General features: G+C 36.6%; 1 protein-coding gene across 2 annotated transcripts in view; it reads right to left on the reverse strand.

Annotated features, from left to right (window-relative positions):
• Window positions 1-26,030, reverse strand: part of WWP1 (WW domain containing E3 ubiquitin protein ligase 1) — a 112,333-nt gene that overhangs the window by 44,684 nt on the left and 41,619 nt on the right. For both annotated transcript variants that reach the window (XM_067711936.1, XM_067711937.1), the window contains exons 5-9: window positions 25,272-25,396; window positions 16,113-16,250; window positions 15,950-16,016; window positions 12,736-12,920; window positions 7,473-7,809 (exon numbers count right to left, since the gene is read on the reverse strand). In XM_067711936.1, the coding sequence (XP_067568037.1) occupies window positions 7,473-7,809; window positions 12,736-12,920; window positions 15,950-16,016; window positions 16,113-16,250; window positions 25,272-25,396 (852 nt within the window). The remainder of the gene's footprint in view (window positions 1-7,472; window positions 7,810-12,735; window positions 12,921-15,949; window positions 16,017-16,112; window positions 16,251-25,271; window positions 25,397-26,030) is intronic.

A 26,030-nucleotide genomic window follows, 5' to 3' on the forward strand; every position in this document is an offset into this window, starting at 1 on the left:
AGTTCTTGAATTTGTACTGCTATTCTATACCAAAATTTCCTGGTTTCCAAACTTTCTTTACAAATACTCTTTACTACTTTTAATTTAGCTTTAATTTTTATCAAAATTATATATACTTTCACATACTATTTAATATATATCTCACAGTTATATAATTATGTAACCTCCACACAGTTTAAACAATCAGATAGTCTATGAGGCTCATTACAAAAAAACAATAGTGCCTACTGTCCCCTAATCTCATTTTCTACTCCCCGAAGGCAACATTTTCAACTGTTTTAACCAATTCTTTTAGTATTTACCTCTTTTTTCTTATTAACAAGCTTACTCTACTAATTTAATTTCAAGCATAATTTATTGATTTCTCACTATGAAAGGTGAAGCTGTAAGTCTCTTTCCTGCACAGATGTACGCATATACACTGTAACCTGGACCCTCCTTCCAACTGTTCCAAATACACACATATGCTGTGTCCTTCCCTTATAATTATTATGACTGTGTAAACCCTCCTGACAGCTGAGCTATGAACACACCATGATTTCTTTGTCTCCTTTCCTCCCATTTCCTTATTTTCTTCGTACTTATTAATTTAACTACAAATACTTTCTAGTTGCATAAATCTCCTCTCAAAATATTCAAGCTCTGGGCTTCCCTGGTGGCGCAGTGGTTGAGAGTCCGTCTGCCAATGCAGGTGACGCGGGTTCGTACCCCGGTCCGGGAAGATCCCACATGCCACGGAGCGGCTGGGCCCGTGAGCCCTGGCCGCTGAACCTGCGCGTCCGGAGCCTGTGCTCTGCAACAGGAGAGGCCACAACAGTGAGAGGCCCGCGTACCACAAAAAAAAAAAAAAAAAATCCAAGCTCATTGGGTATTTTATCAGTCACACCTGCCATCAAGCTTTCCTTTCATCATCTTGCTGGTAACTCCTTTCACTTGGATCCCCCGTCCTTCACTTTTATTTACCTAAATTTGGAGGAACAGGCATCCTGGTAGCCTCCTCAGAGAGTAAACTTACATGGGAAGTAAACTTTTGGAAACCCAGGATGTCTGAAATGTATTTATTCTGTGTGCACACTAACAGTGAGACTAGATCCAGAATTCTAGGCTGAATATAATTTCCCTCAGCATTTAAGGTATATTGTCTCCTAGCTTCTTGTGTTGATTCTGAGAAGTCTAATGCTTTATGAGATTTGATGATTATGAGATTTGCTTTTTTCCATTTTTTTAAAATCTCTGGAAATGTTTATAATTTTTTCCTTTGGCCCCAATGTACTAAAATTTTCATAACAAGTTATCTTAATATAGATTTATTTTCACTTATTATCCTGAGTTTTGGTGACCCCTTTCCATAAGAAGTTCCTCCTTCTTGTTTGTAAAAGGTGGGTTATTTTTGGTTATTTTGTTAAATATCTCCTATTTTCTCTTTCTGGAACTTCTCTTATCAGACCTTCTGAACTGGTCCTGTAATTTTTCTATTTTATTTCTTTTACTTTATAAATTTATGTTCTACTTTCTGGGAAATTCATTTACCTTTATTAGCCACATCTTCCAGTGAATTACATTTCCAAGAGCTTTTTACAAACCTCATTCTTCCTTAATATGTTACATCTACTCTTGTCCCTCTTAGAATATTAAAATAGTCTGTTTTCTTCAAGAGCATTTTCTAGTTGTTTGTTTTGATCTTTACCCTTCACATTAAAAGCTTTCCCTCAGATGTCTAATGAGTAGGGCACCAAAAAAACTGACCAGGAGCTTTGTAGGTGGGGCTTGTGGATTGTGGAATTAATTGAAGGGCAATATAATGAGGCTACTTTGTTGGTGAACAAACAGATTATCAGTATTTTAGTCTTTGGGCAGCGGCGTGGGCGGGGCTTTGACAGAAGACACTTCCAGTCTCCTGGGTGGAATAGTAAAATCCTGGTTGTCAGTATTTTGGGATTTGGGTATGAAAGAAGGATGTGGGCTTGGAAATTCACTTATAACTTTATTCAATTATTAACATCATAAAGGTTCACTTATGTCCCCTAGTGTAGTACAGTACCTCGCCCTCAATTGTGCCTGGTGTTCCAAATGCAGAGAACCTCCAGAGAAGAAACCCCTAGGCAAGGTAGCAGTCCTAGCTGCAGGAAGGAAAAGTAGGGATTCATTTCTCAATGTGACTTTCAAACAATCTTGCTGTTTACAGTGCTGTCTTCACAGCCACTTCCAAAGGTATCTGATGCTGCCAATTCCTGGGCCTTCAGGGTGGAAGCCTGAAGGGAGCTTCAGGGGCTCCAATGCGTAGAACTGGCTTTCCCCACTGACAGGCCAGAATTCAGCTCTCTTGGATTTGCAAAGTCATCCTCCAGATGACTGCAACCTCATGAGCGACACTGCACAAAAGCACCCAGCTAAACCACTTCCAGATTCCTGAGCCTCAGAAACTGTGTAAGATTATGTTTGTTGTTGTAAATTGCTAAATTTTAGGGTACTCTGTTACACAGCAATAATTAATACAAAAGGAAATACTATAAACCCATTCAAAAGGATTAGGGTTAAGCCTACACATTTCGACGAAAAGCTTCACGAAGGTTGGGCCTTGATCTATATTGCTCATCAGTGTACTAATAGCACACAGCACAGTGTCTGCCACAGAAGAGATGCTTACTAAACATTTATTAATATTTGGTGAATGTGTGCACCTACTTGTACTGACATGGAAATATGACCAAGTTTTAAAAAGCAACTGAAAAATAGTATGTAGAGTGTGATTCCATTTTCTTAAAATAATTCTACAAGTCTTTGCAAAATAGTAATTCACATAGTTGCTCTTTATCCTTTTCACCTACTTTTATCCTTCCTCTCATAGAACCTGTCACTATCTGACATTATTGAGTAGGTTTTTAATGCAAGGCCACTGCTGGTCAGCCTGCTGTAACACTAGCTCCACAGCAGCAGAGCCTTGCCCCTCTGAACACCCAGTGCCTGGAACAATGACCGAGAGAAGCTCGCAAATATATGCCACTGGAATAATATTTAGACACCACTCTCTCTGTGGTAAGCTTAAGGGGTATTTTAAAAGTTTCTGTATCATTTAAATGTTTTATTTGGTCATGTCTTAATTTTGTGATCAGAAACAAATTTTAAATTAGGGGACGGCTTCCCTGGTGGCGCAGTGGTTGAGAGTCCGCCTGCCGATGCAGGGGACACGGGTTCGTGCCCCGGTCCAGGAAGATCCCACATGCCGTGGAGCGGCTGGGCCTGTGAGCCATGGCCACGGATCCTGAGCGTCTGGAGCCTGTGCTCCGCAACGGGAGAGGCCACAACAGTGGGAAGCCTGCGTGCCACAAACAAACAAACTCCTGTCATGCCCCACCCTGTCTTCCTGGGGTAGGGCATCCCAGGTCGTGGACATGCCATGTACCCAGTTGCCGTCTGCTGACAACGTTCTTGGGACAAAGAACTCCTGGCCCACAGGGGAGGAGCCTGGTCAGTTTCACCACCTGACCCAGTGACTCTAGGATCCCAGTGTGCTTTTCTCCCCTGCCCTGACAGCCGATTCACAGGAAGGCAGCTTGCTGAGTTTTTACTCCCAGAGTGAGAGTCTACCTTTGGGGGCATGACGGTTGCCAAGAATGAGTCCCCAGTGTGTGAGTGGTGACCAGAGCAATCCTTGGGCAGCAATGAGGAAGGAAGGTGCTGGCAGGGGAAAAAGGCGGTACCGGGATAAAGGGGCGTGGTCTCAGGCTTGATGTGGGAGACTCACAGTGATAGCCAACTAGAGCTGTACCCGGGGGTACTATAAAAGTGATGAGCTGGAACTGGCCAGAGACTAGATTATCCCTGCAGTGGAAATTCATGAGTACCCCTCAACTAGTTGCAAATTACCAGGTCGATTGATGAGACTTCTCAATAGAATTCTTTAATTTCACGGGGATAAGTGCTAACTTATAACCGCTACACCTCACCTTCAACCATAATACTCTCCCTTCCTAGTATTCAGATGTAGCCTCCCTTTCTCATAAATTTCCAAAACCTACTGCTGAAGAAAGACCTTGTTAAAATAATAATAAATGTGGAAGAATTTTGTTAAATATATTACAATAAAAATGATAGAATTTAGTTGCTGAGTGGGTAACTACTGGTTTCAAACTTGGATAATGGGGTAGGTGGTAAGACTTGCCTTCTCATAAACCACGACCAACAGTTGCCCCTCTCTCCTGTATGGCTTGCCAATCTCTCTCCTGGCTCCTGCCCATCAGCAACTGACCACCCTTAGGTCACTGCCATTTTTTAAAACAAAAAACTACTCCTCAATACTGTATCTTTTCTTGCTCACCTCTACCAAACACTCCTCTCTCCCTGTGTGTTCACAGGGAAAAAGTTTTATGCATTAGTTCTCACTCTTTCAAAGAGTTTTCTATCACACTTCCATCCCTTCCATTCACTCCATCACACAGCAGTCTGAATACAGCTCTATTTCCCAGAAATCATTCTGTCAGAGATCAACAATAAATAATCTCTTTGTTGTTAAATGCAATGGGTGCCTTTCAGTTACCTTACTTGAATTTTCAGTAGCTTTTGACCTTCTTACCATTTCCTCCGAATTATTTACAAGCCAGGGCCTTTGCCCAATTGCTCACTCACTCAAAATCATTTAATCAAGCACGAATTCACTTATAAATATTTATTGAGTACCTGCTACATGGCAGGCATAGTTTTAGGCATGAGGAATACAGAAATGGACAAAATAAAGCCCCCTTTTCAGTCTAGTGGAGAGAAAACTGACAAAAACACGCAAATGTATGTCTCATGGTGATTTAAGTGTTATAAAGAAAAGTAATACAAATAACATCATGCTGATTAAAAGAACCCTAGTCAAAAGAGTACATACTGATTCTATTTATGTTAAGTTCTACAACAGGGAAAACTAATCTATAATCTATTGTGGAAAAAAGCTTTTAAGGAGCAACAGTGGCTGCCCCGCTCCAAGTAGGGACAGGGACTGACTGAAAGCTTGAGAGAACTTTCTGAGGTGATGATAATACTCTAATCTTAATAAAGGAGTGACAAATGAGCATTTGTCAAAACTCATCAAAATGGCACATTTAAGACTCATGCATTTCCTTCTATGTAAACTTTACCAAAAAATCTTTAAGCAAATATTGAATTCTAGTTAATGATATGCAAGCCGAAGTTTTGAGGGGCAAAATGTACTGGTATCTGCAACTTAGTTATCAGGAAATTATATTTAAACATTAGACAAATGGAGAGATGAAGAGATGTGTTATAAAGCAGGCAGAGTAAAATGTCAACTACAGAACCTAGTGGTAGATAGATATATGGGTGTTCACTGTAAAATTCTTTAAATTTTTCTGCATGTTTGTAAATTTTCGTAACAGAAGGTTGGGAAAAAATAAGGCAGGGGATGGGGGTTCAGAGGGACCTGATTTGGACAGAGGGAATCGGGAAAGGCCTCTGGAGCAAGGTAACATTTGAGCAGAGACACGCAGATATCTGAGGAATAACAGTCCGCACAACAGAGTACAAGCAAAGAAAGGGCTCTAGGCAAGACGGCGCTTGGCATAACACTCACTCGGGCTGGAATACGCTTCCTTCAGAACACTCGTGATTCTAGCACCTACGACTGTACTGTGTAGTTAGCCACGTAAGTTACCCAAGAGCGGACACACGGGAACTAAGAAGATTGTTGCGGAAAGAGGGAAGATGACGCGGATTGGAAACTGCTGGCTCAGATGGTCACACAAGCCAAATGCTGCATAAGCCAGAGGGGTCACCCTTGCCTCCAGCCTCCGACTCTACCTCCCACAGCTAATTACCACACCCATCGTAACGTCGCCCCAGGAGACTAGCATCTACCTTAGTGCAGGCTGTTTTTACTTCTCACCTGGATTAGTAGCATCTCAACCTTCTAGGTAACAGCTCACAGAGTAAGAATACACTTTACATAAATGCCTCTGTTCACCCTAGACTGCTATTTACCTACAGATTTTACACACATAAGCACACATCAGAAAAACAAACTTTCCCAAAACAGTGTTTACCTAACACACTTCAGTTTTCTATTCTAGTCCATGTTGACTTACTTTATTATGTTTTCAAATGCTGGTCACAATCTATTAATAGGCTGCAACTTGCAATTTGAAAATCACTCATCTAGATCCCTACAAAATTCTCCTAATGCAAAGATCACATACAGTGGCTACAGGCATGCTGAAGCATGTACTTGGCCACACAGAATTAAGTTTATGTACTTACCACTTTAAACAGGAATATGTCCACTTCTCTCATGTATGGAACAACCTAGCTGCTATTCTAGCTTGTCCCTTAACTCCTAATCTGTCTATACCACTCCTAGAATAATTTTACTAAAATGCAAATATGACTGTGGCACTCCCCTGCTTAAAATTCTTTAATGTTTATTCATGGTTTTCAGGAAAAAACTCCCAAACTTTTAGCAGGTATACAAAATTCTTCAGAGGACTGTTTATTCTTCAGTACTACATAGCTTGCTTCCTCCAACGCTCAACTCAAGCTGTAACAAAATACCATTTCCTGAGTTCAGTTTACTCGTTTATGGATGTTAGAAATCCGAATGTGCAGTTAGCGCCACTAAGAATGAAACCTTTCACCACTTGTGCCTCCATTATTGCTGTGCTAACTCCTACGCCTCTTTCAGAAATCCACTCAAGGGTCACCTCTTCCAGAAAGTACTCTTTATCTCAGTATAGCAGGTTACTCCCCACTAACTTCCCTCTACATATGTTCCCTCCCACAGCACCCTAAACTTACACACCTCTTGCTTAGCTTTAATTGAACTGTATAGACAATGACTATTTATTTATCTTTACCCCCCCAACAGATCATGAGGTTCTTGACAGTAAGAAGAGCTTCTTATATATTGGTGTCATAATGGCAGACACATGAGACTAAGATAAATGACTAAGTTGCCAAAGACAGAAGACAAAGGGAAAATGAGAGATTTTTGAGAGGAAAGGGAAGAAATGCTTGCAGGAAGCAGTGGAGATTTCCAGTAAGTAGAAAAAAATAAGCTCAGAGAAAGCTCTGGTCTGGATATATAGATTTAATAGTTAAAATGATGGGAGAGTATAAGATTCAACAGAGGCAGCACATTCAGGAGAAGACCAAAGGCTGAAACCACGATTAGGCAATAGGCAAAATCAGATGAGCCAGTAAAGAGCACTGAGAAAAAACAGTTCAGAAAGTAAGAAAGGGTATGGACACAGTGACTGTGATGAGCAAATGATGGCAATGAGGTAGAGACCTCTAGAGGTGCAGTTTCCACAGCTAGAGAGCAGAAATTCTAACTGCTGTAAGCTGTGCAGGACAGCACTGTATACACCGTACTTTCATCACAGCATTCTCAAACTGTATTGTATGTATGTTTAAAAACCTGAGCCACTAAACAAGCTTCTTGGAGGCAGAGACAATCGATCATTAATTTAACATACCCGGATGGCAGAGTTTCTGTGTTGGCATTTCCAGACTGCTGCCGGACAGGTTCCACACAGACATCTGGCTGTCTTAATTTGGCTGCTTCGAAGGCAGAGCTACTTCCAGAACTGGAGGTAGAAGGATCTAATGTACTTCTAGCTTCAGACCCAAATGCTGCACTGTTAGAAAGAATACATTCATTGTTTTCTGAGGAGGTCAGTATTTCTTGAACTGGAGGATCTTCGACAGTAGTACTAGTGCAATTTGAAGACAAGGCGGTTTCTCCAGATACTATTGCAGTACCCGTGGTGGAAGCATTATCAGTTGGTGCAGATGAGGATGATTCTCCATTAACTGAAAGGGGAAAATTAGTAAGATGATCTATCAAGGAATGACAAAGCAACCAGTTAACCCATCAATTACATTTATTCAGAGCCTAATTTATACTGAGCAACATATCAGGTATGGACAGAAATAAGACAGACAATAATTTTTGTTGTTCACATTTTAGAGATGAACGTTAAAATAATAAAACTTAAGACTATATATATATATATGTATATATATACATATATATATATATGTATACGTATATACCAATAACCCTAACTTAGAGAAAGAGAAAACAACATGAACAAACGTTTTTCCTCCAAAGAATCAATTCTGAATATCTGCATGGGTTATATAAAAACCTTAAAATGACCCCATTCAAGCTCCCTTTCCTATGCAAAATGCAGCTAATATCAAAGGAACTCTTGCCAAATATAAAGTGGCATTAATTCTTAAGAAAGTACTACAGGGGACTACAAAAAGATCCAGGAACTCGTTCTACACTTGCTAAAGAAATAACCCAGCACTGGGATCCAGCGATATAATTTTCTTTATTTTCATTTTAAATGTGATTCATCCATTTCAAGTACGTGTCACTATAAAAGTGAGTCAAATTAAAACTGGAAAGAGAATAAATTATTGAACAAAATCTATTAGAAAATCACACATCAAAGTTTTAACTGAAACAGAAAAGGGAGACATAATTAAGAGTAATGGAACGTTCAGGTGGATTTTTAAAGAAAGAGATTTAAATAGTGGGAAGGACAGAAACGAGTACTATTAAAGGAATCAAACAGTAAGCACAAAAAACAACAGAACCAATGAAGTTCTGTACCAACTACAGGGGAGAGTAGCTTTGGGAGAAAAAAAATCAATAACAAAATATAAAAAATAAAATGTTTATAGTGCTACCGGTACTCAACACTGTTAGATAACATGAAGAAAAGAAAAGAGAATGTGCAGAGAGACTAAATTCTGGGTCTCTTACATGATGTTCAGAATTGATATATGATAGTCAAAGTGAATTTACTTATTTAATTTTCACTCTTCAACAATGCAGAAATTAATTTCCAAAAAAAGAAAAGATTAGCAATAGTATTTTCAAAGCAAAATAACACTAAATGGGAAAAGAGGAATATTTGACAAAAGACAATCCAGTCCAATTAAGAAAGAATCATAAACTCTTAGGCTTACTAAAACATAGCACATGCTACACAAACTGTTAAAAACAGAGGAAGAAAATTAATTATTAAATAGCACCTTTCAGTTGTTCAAGGCAAAAACTTCTCTCCTACAACAATTCAACTGCAAGTGCTCTCAGCTCTTCTCTCCGTCTACACCACTACCCCTCTGTCCACCGTTCCTTGTTTACTCTACTGTAATAGCGTCCTAATTGGTCTGCCTGCTTCCTCTCCGGTCCAACTCCAATCCATTCTCCAAACAGCAGCCAAAATAATCTTATAAAAGCATACACAGATGTTTTCACGCCGTAATTAAACATACCCATTACAACCAGAATAAATTCCAAACTCTTTACCACAGCTCATGACAAAGACTCTACACAGTCTACTCCACAGGTACACCTGACTTCTCAAAATGGTCTCCTTTCTGTTCCTTGAATAGAACAAACGCCCTCCCATTCAGGGACGTGCACTTGCTGTTCCCACCGTCTCAGAATAGCTCCTGACTAGCTGCTTCTTATCACACAGAGTCCAGACTCAACCGCTCCTTCAGAAAGGCAGTGCTGGGGTATCTTACTTAATGCTGAACCTGCCCCACCGTCCCTCCAGGCTACATATTAGACTGTTTTCTCACGTTCTGAAATATTTTATTTGTTTTTATTTCTTTTTTATTGAGTTCAGAATGCAAACACTGTCAGACTTGTTCACTTTTGTATTTTCAACAGTTACAACATGCCTGGCATACTAAAACAATAAATGTTAAATAAAGACAAATCACAGAGAAAAAAGTGAACATACCTCTGTCAAAACTAGGCAGATAAAAAGAGCATTAGTAGAAATATTAAGTATATGAAGGATTTAATAACACAGTCAATACACCTGTTCTAAATTACAGGGTTAGAGAGGTAGTTTTGAGTTTCCATTATATATATATTCCATCCAAACAATCTAAGAATTCTTAGAAAAAAATGACATGTAAGGGACCAAAGGAAAATCCCAATTCTATAATCAGAAGGTGACATTCTGACTATAATTCAATAAAACTAGAAACAAAACAAAATACAACTTATTGAAATGTTTACTAAAAGTCTGGCAGAGTTTGTTAAACATTTTTTTAAGGATTATCTTATTTAACAGAACAATGCTATGAGGCAGATACCAGCATTATTCCCATTTTACTGGTGAGAAAATTGATGCTTATATGTCCATAAAAATGACAGTTCTCCCCCACCCACAATCAATTTTGCTTAGAAGATTAAAAAGAAAACTAATTATTAAGTTAAAGAAAAAAAAATAATGAAATCACAAACTTTAGGGAAACTAAGGGCAATGAAAATATTTGTATCAAATATTTGACATGGCAAAAGAAGTATCCAAGGATATAAGAACAAATAGCAATAAATGAGCTTAGCATTCAATTCCAGAGCTAGGGGAAAATGGTAGAAGGAAAGGAATTAAAGGAACAATAGATCAGAATTTCCTAACTTACCTGATCAGAATCAGTTGGGATCTTATAAAAAGTACAGGTCTCAGTTTCCATTCTAGAATTACTGAATCTCTAGGGGAATTCTCTAGGGAAGGGGCTGGGAATCTGTATTTTTAACAAATGCTTCAGATGAATTCTTACCAGAAAAGTTGGAGAAACCATGAAATAAACGTTTCCAAATTTTATAAAGAAAAATATAGTTTGGAATACCATGTACAACTTTATATCAACAAGTCTAAACTATATTAACTAAACTCACTCAGGAGAAAGAAAAATTGAAAAGATGAGAGTAGAAATGGAAAAGGTGATGAAAGATCTAATACTATCCTTCCAAAAGGCACCAGGCTCAGTTAGTTTTTTGAAGCCTTCAATGAACAGATTACCCCCATGTTGTCTGACGTGTGATAGTACATTGGTAGAGAAAAAGAAAAAAGGAGTTCCTTAATTTATTCTGCAAGGGTAATATAACCCTAAAACTGAAACTGAATAAATTAAAAGATGGCTCGATATAAGGAAATTGGGCTTCCAATTGGTGGCGCAGTGGTTGAGAGTCCGCCTGCCGATGCAGGGGACATGGGTTCGTGCCCCGGTCCGGGAAGATCCCACATGCCGCGGAGTGGCTGGGCCTGTGAGCCACGGCCGCTAAGCCTGCACGTCCAGAGCCTGTGCTCCGCAACGGGAGAGGCCACAACAGTGACAGGCCCGCGTACCACAGGAAAAAAAAAAAAAAAAAAAGATGGAATATCAGGAATAGGAGCCGGTTTTTTTCTTTGCTTTTTGGTTTTTCTTGGCCGCAAGCCTTGTGGGATCTTAGTTCCCCGACCAGGGATCAAATAGGGCCCCGGCAGTGAGAGCGCCGAATCCTAACCACTGGACCGCCCAGAAATTCCCAATAAGAGCTATTTTAACTGGTCTGTTCTTAATTTAGAGACAATCCTGAATAATCTAAAATGTTTCCTTTTCCCTTTTGCTAATAAATCTGAGGCAAATGTTCTTACCAGAAAGGATACCAGAATCAGAAAATAAATGCATTCTGCTCACTAATTTCACCCTGTTTATCTGTGTTTATCTTCTCTGCATTTTCCAGACACCTTAAATTAATGACTAATAAGTCTACTTATTGTGGGTACTTAGGATCTTTAAGTCTATCTTTTTTAAAAAAAGGGCAGCATTAATAAATTACATTTTCAAAAAACCATTCATGTCCGTTCCCACATTTACAAAAAACTCACCAAATGCATGGTAAATATCCCCCCAATCTTGGGTATAAATATACAATAGTCTTATCTATAAACCCATCTATTTTCATTTAATTACTAAATTACTTCCTTACATGTTTCTACTTTTTAATACTTTCCCATAAATAGATGAAGGAAAGAATATAGGCTCCGGAATGAAAAAAATAGGATTCCAACTCTAGCCCCAAGACATACGCTAGTAATCTGAAGCAAGTCCTAAGATTTGAGTTTCAAGAAATTCATCTGGGGCTTCCCTGGTGGCGCAGTGGTTGAGAGTCCGCCTGCCATGCAGGGGACATGGGTTTGTGCCCCGGTCCGGGAGGGTCCCACATGCCGCGGAGCGGCTGGGCCCGTGAGGCATGGCCACGGAGCCTGCGCGTCTGGAGCCTGTGCTCCGCTGCGGGGGAGGCCACAACAGTGAGAGGCCCGAGTATCGCAAAAAAAAAAAAGAAAGAAATTCATCTGAGTTAATTTATAAAGATCAAACAAAAAATGATTTATGAATATTACAGCTGAATCCATCGAAAGACAGGATTATAGAAAAAAGTCTTCCTTAGGCAGTCCTTCTATAATAGAATAACAGTTACTCTTAGAAAATATAAAACTTTTGGAGAGTTACATCAGCTCACAGTACATTTTACTACTAAGTTATGTGCCAAGAAGTAAATATTTGTATGGTAAAAGGTTAGGAACCATTCATTACTAACAAATCAATGAATTCCCTCAAGTTCTTTTAGAAATATATTCTATATTATGAATTAAATAGTATTTTTTGTAGCATACAGCCTAAGAATCTAGCTATCAAGTAAGTACTTGCTTAGTGCATTGTGTGGTTATTTCTAAACTAATACATTTTTGGAATATCTTCCTACATAATCTAGAAAAATTCAAATTACTAGAAAAAATTTCAGGTATTGCAATCTTCACGTTCATTTTATAAAACTGAAGATTAAGAAAGATTGTATGATAAGAAAAGTACAGGTATAGATAATAAAATTTAATTTCATTTTCATTTAAACAATGTGTCATAAGCAGCCATGCTTACCAGTGTCATTGGCAGGCTCAGATGTGAGTGGTTTTGGAGCTGGTGTGTTTTGGGGTCTGGCAGCAACCTGAGATGGAGATGAAGGTGTGTTGTCTCCATTAATTACATATGAACAGCATGAGTTTTGTACTACAGTGTTTGTAGGTACGTGATTATCTATTCCATTAGTACCTTCAGCAGCCAACCTATTAAAAAAAAAAAGAAAAAAAGCCTTACTTCAATGAATTAAGTACAATTAAATAACCTATCTATTTATTTATTTTTGGCCACGTTGGGTTTCCATTGCTGCGTGTGGGCTTTCTCTAGTTGCGGCGAGCGGGGGTTACTCTTCGTTGCAGTGCATGGGCTCCTCATTGCAGTGGCTTCTCTTGTTGCGGAGCACAGGCTCTAGGCACAGAGGCTTCAGTAGTTGTGGCGCACGGGCTTAGTTGCTCTGCGGCACGTGGGATCTTCCTGGACCAGAGCTCAAACCTGTGTCCCCCGCATTGGCAGGCGGACTCCCAACCACTGTGCCACCAGGGAAGTCCACAATTAAATAACTTTTCATCAGAAGTTTCATAAGAAATATTTACCAAGCTCTTAACATTGAAGCAAAATGATAGGTATAAAAGGTAATGAACAAAAGATACCCTGATTACTTTTCTAACAGGTTATTTTTTACATTTTATTACATACTTTGCTATATTAAAGTTTAAATTACTTTCGGTTCTAAGTGTATACACACTATAAGATAAATGTATCAATATATTGAGATATACAAATATACTAAATCAAAATGAATTCAGTCCCTCAAACCAATGTTCAATTTGTACATTTTAAATAGTCTTAAATAGACTTAAATAGGCTTAAGAATATTAATATTTATTTTAAAATGCTCTGAAAGTATTTTCAAAAAGGTCATGAAACTTATAAAAATCAATTCCAAACTGTTTATTGGAACTTTGTTGAATACTGAAAGACCAAAAAATTCTTAAAAAATTGATCACAAGTTATTATGTACTAGCACTAAAATAATGAGTACATGATGATCAGAAAAAGCGAAATATTATATCCCAGAGTTAGAAGAATTTACAGTGCATTCATACTGCAATAAATGTATCTACAACTACAAAATCAAACACTTTGGCAGGGAGTTAGGCAATACCATGTAAGTGACCAAGAGAGCTTTTCCATATACACAGGTCACCCTGGATCTCTTCTCCAGAGAGCAGCCTTAATTTTTAAAAAAATATAAATCAGATCACATCTCAGTTGTTTGTCCCACCCCATCTATCTCTCTGATCTATTTCTCTCCAAGTTCTTCCTTGCCCACCTTGCAGGAGACATACTAGTAAATTAATTTTATATGAAAATCATGCTGAAAAGTCTTCAAATGTTTATTATAAATTATTAGACACAGGAAGTAAAATTATAATGACTTAGAAGATTATCAAAGAAAGGTTAAATATATTCTAGAGTTATAAGAGTCTGCAGAGCATAAATTAACTAGAAATAGGGTCTTTTTACTTGTTTTTCCTCTGTCTGGAATGCTCTTCCCTGAAATCTCTCCATGGATGGTACATTTTTGGCCTTTTAATTTTAGTTCGAATGGCACTTCCTCAGAGATGATCCCCTGACATTTCTCTTTAAAACAGGCTTCTTTACATTCCTGTCACCCTGTCCTGTGTTTCAATGACTTCATAGTTCTTATTGCTATCTCCAATTAGCTAATTTATTTCTTCACTTGTTTACTGACTACCTCTATCCCACCAAAATGAAAATTTCACAGGAACAGGACTGTATCCTTAGTGCCTAGACTAGTGTCTGGCACCAAACAGGCACTCAGTAAGTATCTGGACGATAAACGATACTTTCCCTTGTCACCTACATATTTGGAATGAGATGTGTTGAGGAACTTCAGGCAGGTGAGGTTTTGAAAAATTTCCCAAGTGATTTTGATTTGTACACCCCTCCCAAGACACCCAGCAAGGATCAGTGATCTGGCAGTCCAAGTAAAAGAACCCAACTCAAGTTCTCCTGGTGCTTGTAGAACTAATCTTTGATTCAAAATGTGTTACTATACAATAAACAATATTAGGTTTTAGCTTGGTAGTGATTCAAGCTCCTTTATCCATCTAAAATTGTATTTCAAAAATTATTAAGAACAGATATATATATGTACATATATATAGATGCACACACGCTAATGCATTTTAATCTACCTGTTGTACCCTTTCAGTCCTGAATTTTCTCAGTGTAAATTATAATGTGGATACTAAATAAATTTAAGCCAAATATATATTCAGAAGACATACTGATCTGTTCAAGTGCTCTATGAAAATCATTTAATGGCAATTTAGGAATAATATTAGTAACTGCAGATTAATGAAAGTCACACTTTGTCATATACTGGCATGCTTTTTCAAATGCAACAAGTCAATTTTACAGCAATATATTTTCAGGTGTTCATTCCACTATATTTGAGCTATTACATGCTTTTATTCTAATACAAATTATTTCAAACAGGAAGTCTCTATTAACTGTCATCAAATGTGAACATATGGGAATCACAGAGATGGCAGAATGATCTCTGAGGGGAGACCGCAATCTGTGCACCATCTATCTTCTAGTGATTACAGGAAGCTGCCAATTCAGACAGCAATAAGATGACCATTTCCCCACATTATCTGACTCTATATACTGATAAAATATGCCTATATACAGATTTTTAAAATACATTTCCAATAAAAAAGAATGAAGTTCTGACACTTGCTACAACATGGATGAACCTTATGCTAAGTAAAAGAAGCCAGTAACAAAATATCATATATTATATGATACCATTTACAAGAAATGGCCAGAACAGGCAAATCCACTGAGACAGAAGATTAGTGGCTGCAGGAGCTGGGAGGAAAGAGGGATGGAGAGAGAATGTTCATGTGTACAGAGTTTCTTTTTGAAGATGGTAAGAATGTTCTGAAATTAGACAGCAGTGATGGTTACCCAACTCTGTTAACCTAAAAACCACTGAAATATACACGTTTTTCTTATGATATGTGTATTATCTCATTAAAGCTGTTATTTTTCTAAAAACTACTTTGATAAGAATTCAACCAAATGATATGCTTAGATACAAGCTTTTAAATTCTATGGCAAACTCTAAACTAAGGTTTAAAACTTCATATGTGGGAAATGTTAATTACTTTGTCACAAATACTAAAATAAAACATTCTACCTGGTGGTTGTCCTTGCCGAAGGGTCCCCATTTTCATGTAAGGCATCACCATTTTGCTGTATTTCCACTGAATGACAAAAAAGAAAGACACTAGGTTTTTATATACTTCTTGCTGTTTTTTTTTTCCTTCAAATTTTGAAAACACATGAAGTTATTAGCTTACTGGTTGGGGATGAGCTGCAGTTTGTTCTATTTTCTTGCTCAATCACCAGTCCATCAAGCACAACTGTTAATTCACCAGTTTGCACAACACCATTCTTGGTTTCCAAGGAAAGTTTTAATTGTTCTTTCACTCTTTCCACTAGGGGGGAAAAAAACCCCTAATTTAAACACTTTTGTTATATACAAAAATATGTTTTAGAAATCAAAACTACATATCAAGAATTACTCTAATTCAGTGCTTGACGGCTACATGTGGAAAGAATTATATGTGTTTTTATCTATGGGCCCTTCTATACTACACCAGAATCACTTCCTTTCTCACCTAGTTGAATAACTCCTTTCCCTCTACCACATACTTTCAATATCACCTTTAATTGCCCCTTTGCACAGCATAAACCTCTGAGAATATACAAATATATCTAGATAATAAGCTCAGCAATTGCCTAAACTTGTTCTTTGTCCCAAGGTACCACATAAGACTTGTGGTTAAGGCAAAATTTCTGCAGGAGAGTCAGGGGGTTTGGTTCTTAATCCCAGCTCAGGAACTTCTAGCTGTATTTGAGTAAGTAGTCAAAGTAGTCAAGCTACCTAAAGCCTCAGTTTCCTCATTACAAAATGGAGATGATAGAAGCATCAAACTAAAGGAACTGTCATAAGGTCCAAATGCAAAGCCACAGAGAAAGTTCTTAGCACCACATCTGACACACAGTAAGTGCTCAATAAATGGTAATAGTTTATTATTTCTTTTTCATATAAGGCCAAATATTTCTTCCTATTATTAGGATATCTAATTCTTACTTAAACTCAAAGTCATTTTGCTTCAACTTCTCCTATCCCACAGAATACATATCAAAAGTATTAGTGATCCCATTATTATCCAAAATGAGGCCAGTTACTTCAATCTGATCTTCACTTCTGAAATCATGAAACATATTTCTTCTTAGATTATGTCCTTGACTTTCGTCCCTCCTATATTTAACAAATTTGTTGGGTTTTTTTTTCCATTTACCAAATGTCTAGCACAAACATATTGACTAATTACCCAAGTACAGAAAATATAAGACAAAAAAAAAAATCTGTAACAACTAACCATTAGACAGGAATTCTTTGCAAAAAATTTAAAAACCATGTAATAAAGAAAACCTTGTAGAAGACCTACCCCAACCATTTTCACCACCATAAACCTCATTTCCACTCCACATCACAAAATCAACATTAATAAAAACAGAGAAACTAGAGGACATATTAATATTAAAGTACCAAAAAAAAAAAAACCCAACCCTACAAAACCATGAATTTCAGTTTTATCTAGATTCTAATAATCTATGTCTGAAGAAAACTATATTGACTACCATTCTATTTCATTTTTGTCACCTTTCTCTATTTAAAGTATCTGGAATTTGGAGGTTCAGCTCTCGTTCCTAAAATATTTAGCTATTTGAGTAGATTCTTAAAGAATAGCCTTTTACTCAATAGGCTTTGAGTAGATTCTTAAAGAATGGCCTATATGGGAAAAGAATCTAAAAAAGAGTGGATATATGTATTCACTTTGCTGTACACCTGAAACTAACACTACATTGTAGATCAACCATACTCCAATAAAAATTTAAAAAAAAAAGAATAGCCTTAAAAAATCACTTTAAAGTAGGTCTCTTGGTAGTAAATTCTCTCATTTTTTTAAAATCTGTAAATGTTTGGAGTCTCATCCTGCAAGATTTGTTGGACATGCTGACTTTGTATTGATAATGATCTCTCAACTCTTTGAAGATATTTTTCCACCATCTTATCCTATTACTGCTAATTATGTAAGCCTGATTTACAAATCTTTGCAAATGACCTGTTTTTCTCCATAGCTGCTTTTTTTTGTCTTTGGTGTCATGAATTTCACTTTGATGAAAGCATGACCTCCTCTTTATCATCCTTCTTTGGATATCAATGAATCCAGGGGCCAGCAAACTATAGACCATATGCCAAATCTGGCCCATTACCTGTTTTTGTAAATAAGGTTTTAGTTGAACACAGCCATGCTCATTCATGTACATATTTTCTATGGCTGCTTTCCAACTACAATGGAAGAGCCGAATAGGTGCAACAGAGATTATATGACCTGCAAAGCCTAAATATTTACCATCTGGTCCTTTACAGAAAATGTTTGCCAACCTCTGCTTATGGGTGGCTTCTTACAATTTGTGATCTTTGATGCTGAGTTCATTTTCTGATATTAATCTAAGGGTAATCTTTGGGCTTTAGTACAGGCGGGGTCAGTTTCTTATTCTTTCAGTGGTGTGAGGGCACCCCAAGAGTCAAGACTACAGGAGTCTAAGCTCAGCTCCCCTAGCTGGCTGTCAGCCAAAAGTGCTATCAGCATCATCCACTAAACTAACTCTAGTTCATAAGGTTTTGTCTTTTTTTTTTTTTTTCCGGAAGAACGGGGCCCTTGGAGACCACCCCTGCCTCTTTGCAAAACTCATCAATGCCACAGAAACTCGTCCTATCCAGGACCTAACTGTTCTGCAGTGGGAGGTTGTTCATAACATCTAGCCTTTCACAATTATAACATGGAAGATTGGGATATAACATTTCTGAGTCATAAAATTGGGAGGACTTATCACATAAATAATTCTCTCTACGTGTGTGTTGGGAGGGGCTGGAATATGAGGGTATTATTCTATTACAGTATAAACAAGCCAACTCAGACATATTCATCCATTCAATATGTGATTGCCTAGTGTGTGGCGGATAGTGCACTCTGGGAAAGCAGGATAAACCCTGACCAGCCTAAAGTAGACCTCCTCCCTACCATTACTCCACTTATTTCCTTCAATGGACTTACCACCAGAATTGGAAGGGGGGGGCGCAGCGGGGTCCATCTCCCCAACTAAACTGAAGTCTCCAATAGAGCAGAGATCTTATTCAGCTAATTCAGTGATGTATCCTCAGTATCTGACAGAAGGTAGGTGCTTAATAAAATTTAAAATAAACTATTAAGATAGAGCCATCCTCAGGAAACTTACAAGGCAGGCAGTAGCTGATTATTTCCTACCTCCTGGACATTCTTCCTTAGTTTTAATTGGGGAAAAGAACAGTCTGAACCTGAGTTTCTAGGAAGCTACATATATGACTAGACAATTTATTCTTTCATCACGGACTTGTCAAAAACACACACTCTCTCTGTCCCCACAGAAAACAACAGATCTTCAAAAATCTTGGTTTTCAAGACATTTTACAGAATTAGATTTAACTCAGAGTCACATTCTGAAGCTATTTTTTTCTTGCACACAGTATTATCTACTGCTAAGTAACAAATTATCCTAAAATTCAGTCACTTAAAATAACAAGAGTCACTTAATACTGCTCACAGTTTCTGTGGGCCAGGAATTTGGGAGGGGTGGGAAAATCTGCCTAAAGGGTAGCTCGTACACAGAGCTGACAATTTGGGATTGACTGCTGAGAAGAAGCCTCAGTTCCTCTCCACTTGGGCCCCTCTACAGACCTGTGGAGAGTCTTCACAGCAGTGACTTTCTTCCCGGAGTGAGTAATCTAAGAGACCAGGGCAAAAGCTGAAATGTCTTCACTGACTAAGTCTTGGAGGTCGTATACCATTACTTCTGCATATTCTATTGGTCATACAGACCATCTCTGTTTCAACGTGGGAGGGGACTACACAAATGTACGAAATAGCAGAAGATAGGAATGTATTATAACAGAATGTATTATATACATTATATAATATAGGAATGTATTATAACAGAATTTGAGAAAAGAACGAGTACATTAGGCTACAAAAGCTTGTAGTAACAATCCCAGGAATAACCAGGTCTTCTGAATCCTAAGTCTTTCTATTATATCATACTATGAGTCAATGTGTTAGGTTCCCATCTTCTATCATGTAACAAAATAAATTTCAGAATTTATAAAAGAAATTAAAGTAAAAATAAAGTAAAAAATGTGGAAGAAAACAGATAACTATTAAATATAAGGACTGGAAAGAATTCTTTGAGAATAATAACAATGGAAAATGAATAAACTTTAATGACTGAAATAATATTAAACTTCTATAAATCAAAACTGGGGACAAATATAGAGGCAAATGATTGGGAGAAAAAACTAAGAGCTTTTATAAATCAGTGAGGAAAAAACGAAATCAATAAAAAATGTACAAAGAACATGACAATCACAAATGATGAAATACGAATGATCAATAAACATCTGACTTTATTAATAGTTAAAGAAATACTCTGGTAAGAAAAATATACATTTTTTTAATCTATTAATGGGGCGTATATTTCCAAATGGGCACTCTCAGATGCTACATTTTGTGTACAAATTATTGTAACTTTTCAGGAAAGCAACTAGACAGCCATGCATAGCTAGAGGCTTAAAACTGTTCATTCCCTTTCACCTAGTAATTTCAATCCTAAAAATCTTTCTAAAGAACAGAAATGCATTTATCACCAGTAATGAAAAAACTGTTCAAAACCTTGGCTTAAAATATCTTAGTTTGTGCTGATGCTAAGTGAATTTTAAAAAGAGAACTTAAGACTTAGTAAACTAAACAAATAACTAGTATTGACTAAGTAAATAAGGCTAAAAGAAACTGCTTTAATAAACTTAAATTTGACTATGCTCTGTCTTCTATCATAAATGACACACTTCTCTGCTCTGTTTCCCTACCATTTAATGTAAAGAGATAATTTTCACTGTAAAATCATTTTGGACATAATTCAATTTGAAGTGATTTTAATGGATTTCAAAATACTTTTGTTGACAAAAGCTACTAACACCATAAAAAATTAAAAAATAAAAAAAAAACAGTGCAATTCCAGTGTTTGAAAGGCAGCCATCTGACTCCTCTCTGGAATGTTTAAAGTGGCTCTGTCAGTTTCAAAATTGAAATATAAAATGAAGTTCTGTATTCACTTCAACCTTGGAATTAGCTACACTATTCTTACACTGTTCACCCATGAATATGATGACAAAGATTTTCTCCTGGCCCAAATTCAATTCAGGCTCCTCTGAGGCACCTTCTCCACTAGGCCTCAACCTTGGCCCATAAATACTGCAAACTCTCAGCACAAAAGATTTTATCCACCCTACTCTCCCCAAAGTTAAAAGACTTCTAACAACTCAAGGAGACCCTAGCCAGCCTTGAAAGAATTTACTGTTTGATCAAGGCAACACCTGTGACAGGCCACCCTTTCTAAAAGCATTTATTAAAACAGCTTATAATGGTGGATCCTTCCTCTGTCCCTTTAAGATGTATATGTGTCTCCTACTCAGGGACCTGAAAGCTATTTGTCTGAAATGTAATCATCAGGAAGGATGGATCTTAGTCAGTCTTAGTCTCTGTGGGAGAATAAAATTCTCAATAATAGAGAAAGCTGGCCTAACTGCATTCACACTGATCAACTCTTGTAATTTTTCACTTCCCTAACTCCACTTAGCTTCCATTCACCCCTCTTTCTACTCCTTCATTCTTCCTTTGAAAGGCCCAATTACCTCTGTATAAACTGAAGCTGAGTTCAGATCAACTTGGACCCTCTTCCTTATTGCAAAAGTATATTACTGATTAAAATATGTCCTTACCACTAGTGTTTGGCTTTTTCTTTGACAACAGGATTTTTCCTTTGCAATTTAAGAAATAGTAGGTTTGAGAGAAAGAAATATACCTCATATATCAGTATCTACTGCTACTGACATAAAAAAAAAGAGCTAAAAATACCACATATTTCTGCAAAGCCAATGAAATAATTTCCATAATTTAGAACAGTGTTCAAGTGATCCCAACACATAACTAACTAAAGGCTGAGGTGCAAATGATGGCTTAAATCCACAGAAGTTCTGAGACAAAGTATCAAAGGATTGCATGGGTTTGGACGCCATCCAACTAGGCTTATTACACAAAACAAATTCAGGTTAAGAACTTGAAGGCTCGCTAGGATTTAAATGTGAAGAAGTGAAAGAACTTCCCTAGTAAGTTGCAGTCGGATTTTTACTGGGAAAATACAGATGGTTTTATATTGGATTAGCTGAGAATTTTATTTAAGGCTACGGATGACTGTAACAATTCATACTATACCATGAAGGTTGAAAGTAAATATATTCAGAAAAAAACAACCTATTCAAATGAATTAATCCTCTGCCCTTACCCCAAATATATCAGGAGAAGGGATACATCAAAACATGAACTTATGAGAAAAAATGTCAAGGCCCTGAGTATAGGAAATTAGCCTCATAAATTTGAAGAGAGACATGTTCAAGTGCTAAACCAAGAGGCTGAATCAAAGACAACCAAGGATTTTATCAATTATGAGTAAGTTTATAAATTCTACAGGTTGTCTAGAACCATGTTAACTTCCCATTACTTCTATTCAAAATTAAGCAACTAAGAATAAGAAAACCTGTGCTCTAGTCAAAACTGCAATTACTTCTTGCTTGAGCAATTCACTTAGATTAATTTATTTAATCAGTGAAATAAGTGACTGGGATTAATGCCCACAGGCATTTAAGTCTGCCTTTAAAGCACTATGATTCTATCACAGCTTTAAATTTTTGAAATTAATTTACTTCCCTTTTGTTATAGGCTGAATTGTGTCCCCCCCAACCCCATCCCATTCATATGTTTATCATATGTTTAAGTCCTAACCTCTGGTACCTCAGAAGGTGACTTTATTTGGAAACACGATCTTTAAAGAGATAATTAAGTTAAAATGAGGTCATCACGGTGGCCCTAATCCAATATGACTGGTGTCCTTTTAAGAACAGGTAATTTGGATATGGATACACACACGCACAGGGAAGACAATGTGACGATATAAGGCAAAGATGGCTATCTACAAGCAAAGAAGAGAGTCTTCTGAAAAAACCAACCCTGTCAACACCTTGATCTCAGACTTCTAGCTTCCAGAACTGTGAGAAAGTACATTTCTGTTGTTTAGGCCAGCGGTCCCCAACCTTTTTGGCACCAGGGACCAGTTTCATGGAAGACAATTTTTCCACAGACTTGGGGGGTGGGGGTGGGGGTGGGGGTATGGTCCAGGCAATAATGCGAGCCATGGGGAGCAGCAGATGAAGCTTCGTTCGCTCATCCACCACTTACCTCCTGCTGTGAGGCCCGGTTCCTAAGAGGCCACGGACCGCTACTGGTCCATGGCCCAGGGGCTGGGGACCCCTGGTTTAGGCGACCCAGTCTGTGGTATTTTGGTATGGCAGCCCTGGAAAACTAATACACTTTTCAATTTTCAAAAGAAAAAAAAAATTACTGACTGCCTAAGGTGTATAAGATGCTGCTACTATGATTTCTGAAGCCACTGACTTCAGACATGTACGAATGTTTATAAAATTTTGTTTTTCCTCTGAGCATATTCTGCTCAATTAAATCATGAGAGATAGCTTTAAGTTTATACAATTTATAAGAGTTTCAATTCCAAGTATATAGACATTACAACCTTCCTACAAAATTACTTTGGCAGATAAATATTATAATCTTTGTTATGAAGGTTCAGTACAGTCTAATATAACAGATTTGGAAACAATCTAAATGGCAACAGTATGAGCATGGTTTAAAAATTACAGTTTGTGATAAAACATTATGAAACTACTAAATTAGCTTTCAAAGAATACCACTGAATTACACAGAGAAATGCACATGATATAACACTGAGAGCTAAGAAGAACATGAAACTGAGTATGATCTCGATTATTACACACATACACGTGTAGACAAAAATTCATCAAAATATTAGCACTCATTATCTCTGGGTTGTGAGATTATGAGAAATAACTTTTGTACTAGAAAAGAGGTCCCATGCAAAAGCTTAATCCAGAGCAGAAATAGCATATAAATAGTTGAAACCAAATAATCAATTCTGAAATAACATAGGTTAACTGAAGTATGACATATTTATACCAATAATGTCATAGAGCCCGGAAAAAAGTACAAATCCAGCCACCATCAGACCAAGCAAGGTACTGTATGCTTACAAGACCTACTACTTATTTCTGTAACCAAGATGAATTGAATGACCAAAAGCCATGACATAGCAGGGAATTAAACTTTCAGTGCTTAAAAGAAGATTTTTTTTTAAAAATCACTGTACATAAAAACTAGTATGGCTTTTACATTTTCTTGACTCATATAACTCTTTATGTCCAAAAACAGATTTTTCAGTTACACATGAATGTTTTTTTGTTAAAAACTTTCAAAAAATTAACTTATCTTAAAAATTAGCATTTTAACCCTTAACCTAGCACATCTGTTAGGAGTAAGAAAATTTCCAAGGAAATAAGATGAACATAAAGATTTAGAGCGGTATTAGTTTGAGTGAACTATTAGAAACCTAAATATCAAATAATAAATTAGTTAAATCATAAACTATGAGTCCAGTTTTTAATATTCTTTGGATCACACAGTATTTGGAGAATTTGATAAAAGCAATGAACTCTCCTCAGAATCAGAAATACATGTATATATCCCCAAGTTTTTGCATACCATGATAGGGAGTTTACAAATAATTGAAGCTTAAACTACTTTAAGAATCCTCACACTAGAAAAATTTAATATGATGGAAACATAACGCTCATATTATATTTTTAAATGAAAAAAAGAAGAGAATAAACCAGTAGATACAAAGAAGAAAAAAAATTTACATCTATGAATGAGAGACCAAATTATTGGGAAGGGTTATCCTTGGATAGTAAAAATTACAGATAATTTTTATATTCCTCTGTGATTTTCTATATTCTCCATATTTTCTAAAATGAACTAGTTAGATAATAAAAAAAGAAACTTTAAGAGTTAGAATTTATTTTGTACAAACAAAATTGTTATTAGCCAAGAAACAAAGTAGAGTAGGTTCAGATAATGATCATTTTTTTCAAGTCTTTATGTATATAATAAATCACTGATGGTCACTGATAACTGGGTATACTCATGGATGGCTGGGATTATTTTGTATAAATTTGTTGGACAGAGAAATGCCAGGGTAAATATTTCCTATTTCATATAATGCTATAAACTTAAAAGCAATCATAGGCAATAAATGAAGTCCTCCTTTATAAATACAAAACTTTTTTTTTTTTTTGCTTTTGGACTTCAGAATATTTTCAAAGTGTCTAAAATAAACTTTTAAAGAAACAAAGACTAGAACAAAAAACTTACATTTTCTATTGTGTATTAACAGAGCTTGTTTCAAATCTATTGTTGCTCTTCCTAATAAAGCATCTGCTTTTAAAGTGTGATGACTCCAAACTCGAAATTCCAATGTAGTCTGTGGGGTCACATTTCTGTAAGAGTAAAATTATAACAAATATACAGGAGAGTACGGTTTACTTCAATAATTTTGAAAAGCCATAAATTCAGTTTATTTGAGGAAAAAATATTATATGAAACAGTAAACCACCTGAATTATAAATAAAAACAAATATTTACTTTCAAGTACATTAGGACTTTAATACCCAGATTAAAAGTTTTTGTAATTAACAAACCAAAACACCAGCAATACATCAAATGTCTTATTAAGACTTCAAAATAACACAATTTCTACTCGAACTAATACCTAAAGATTTAAGACAGTTGATTGCATTGGTTATAACACTTTTACTATACACAAATTTATAACATTATATTTCAGAAATGCCAAATGATTTTCTACCCTATTTATTTTTATAAGACAATAAGAAAAAATATCGCTATATGGAAAACATTAGTTTGTAAAGCAAAAACAAGGACTATTACCCTTCATTTCTAAATAAAATCAAAGAAACCAAAACTTTTTTCATACTGAAAATTGTCTAGTCACACTAAAAAATAGCATTCCTTACTCTGAAGTCATCTTACCAAAAAAACCCAAAAAACACCACCAAAAGAAAAACATTCCAAGAAGCACACTCTCTTTTAAAAATTTTGCATTCTTTATAT

Source organism: Pseudorca crassidens, chromosome 17 (assembly GCF_039906515.1).
Source record: "Pseudorca crassidens isolate mPseCra1 chromosome 17, mPseCra1.hap1, whole genome shotgun sequence".
Lineage (NCBI taxonomy): Eukaryota > Metazoa > Chordata > Mammalia > Artiodactyla > Delphinidae > Pseudorca > Pseudorca crassidens.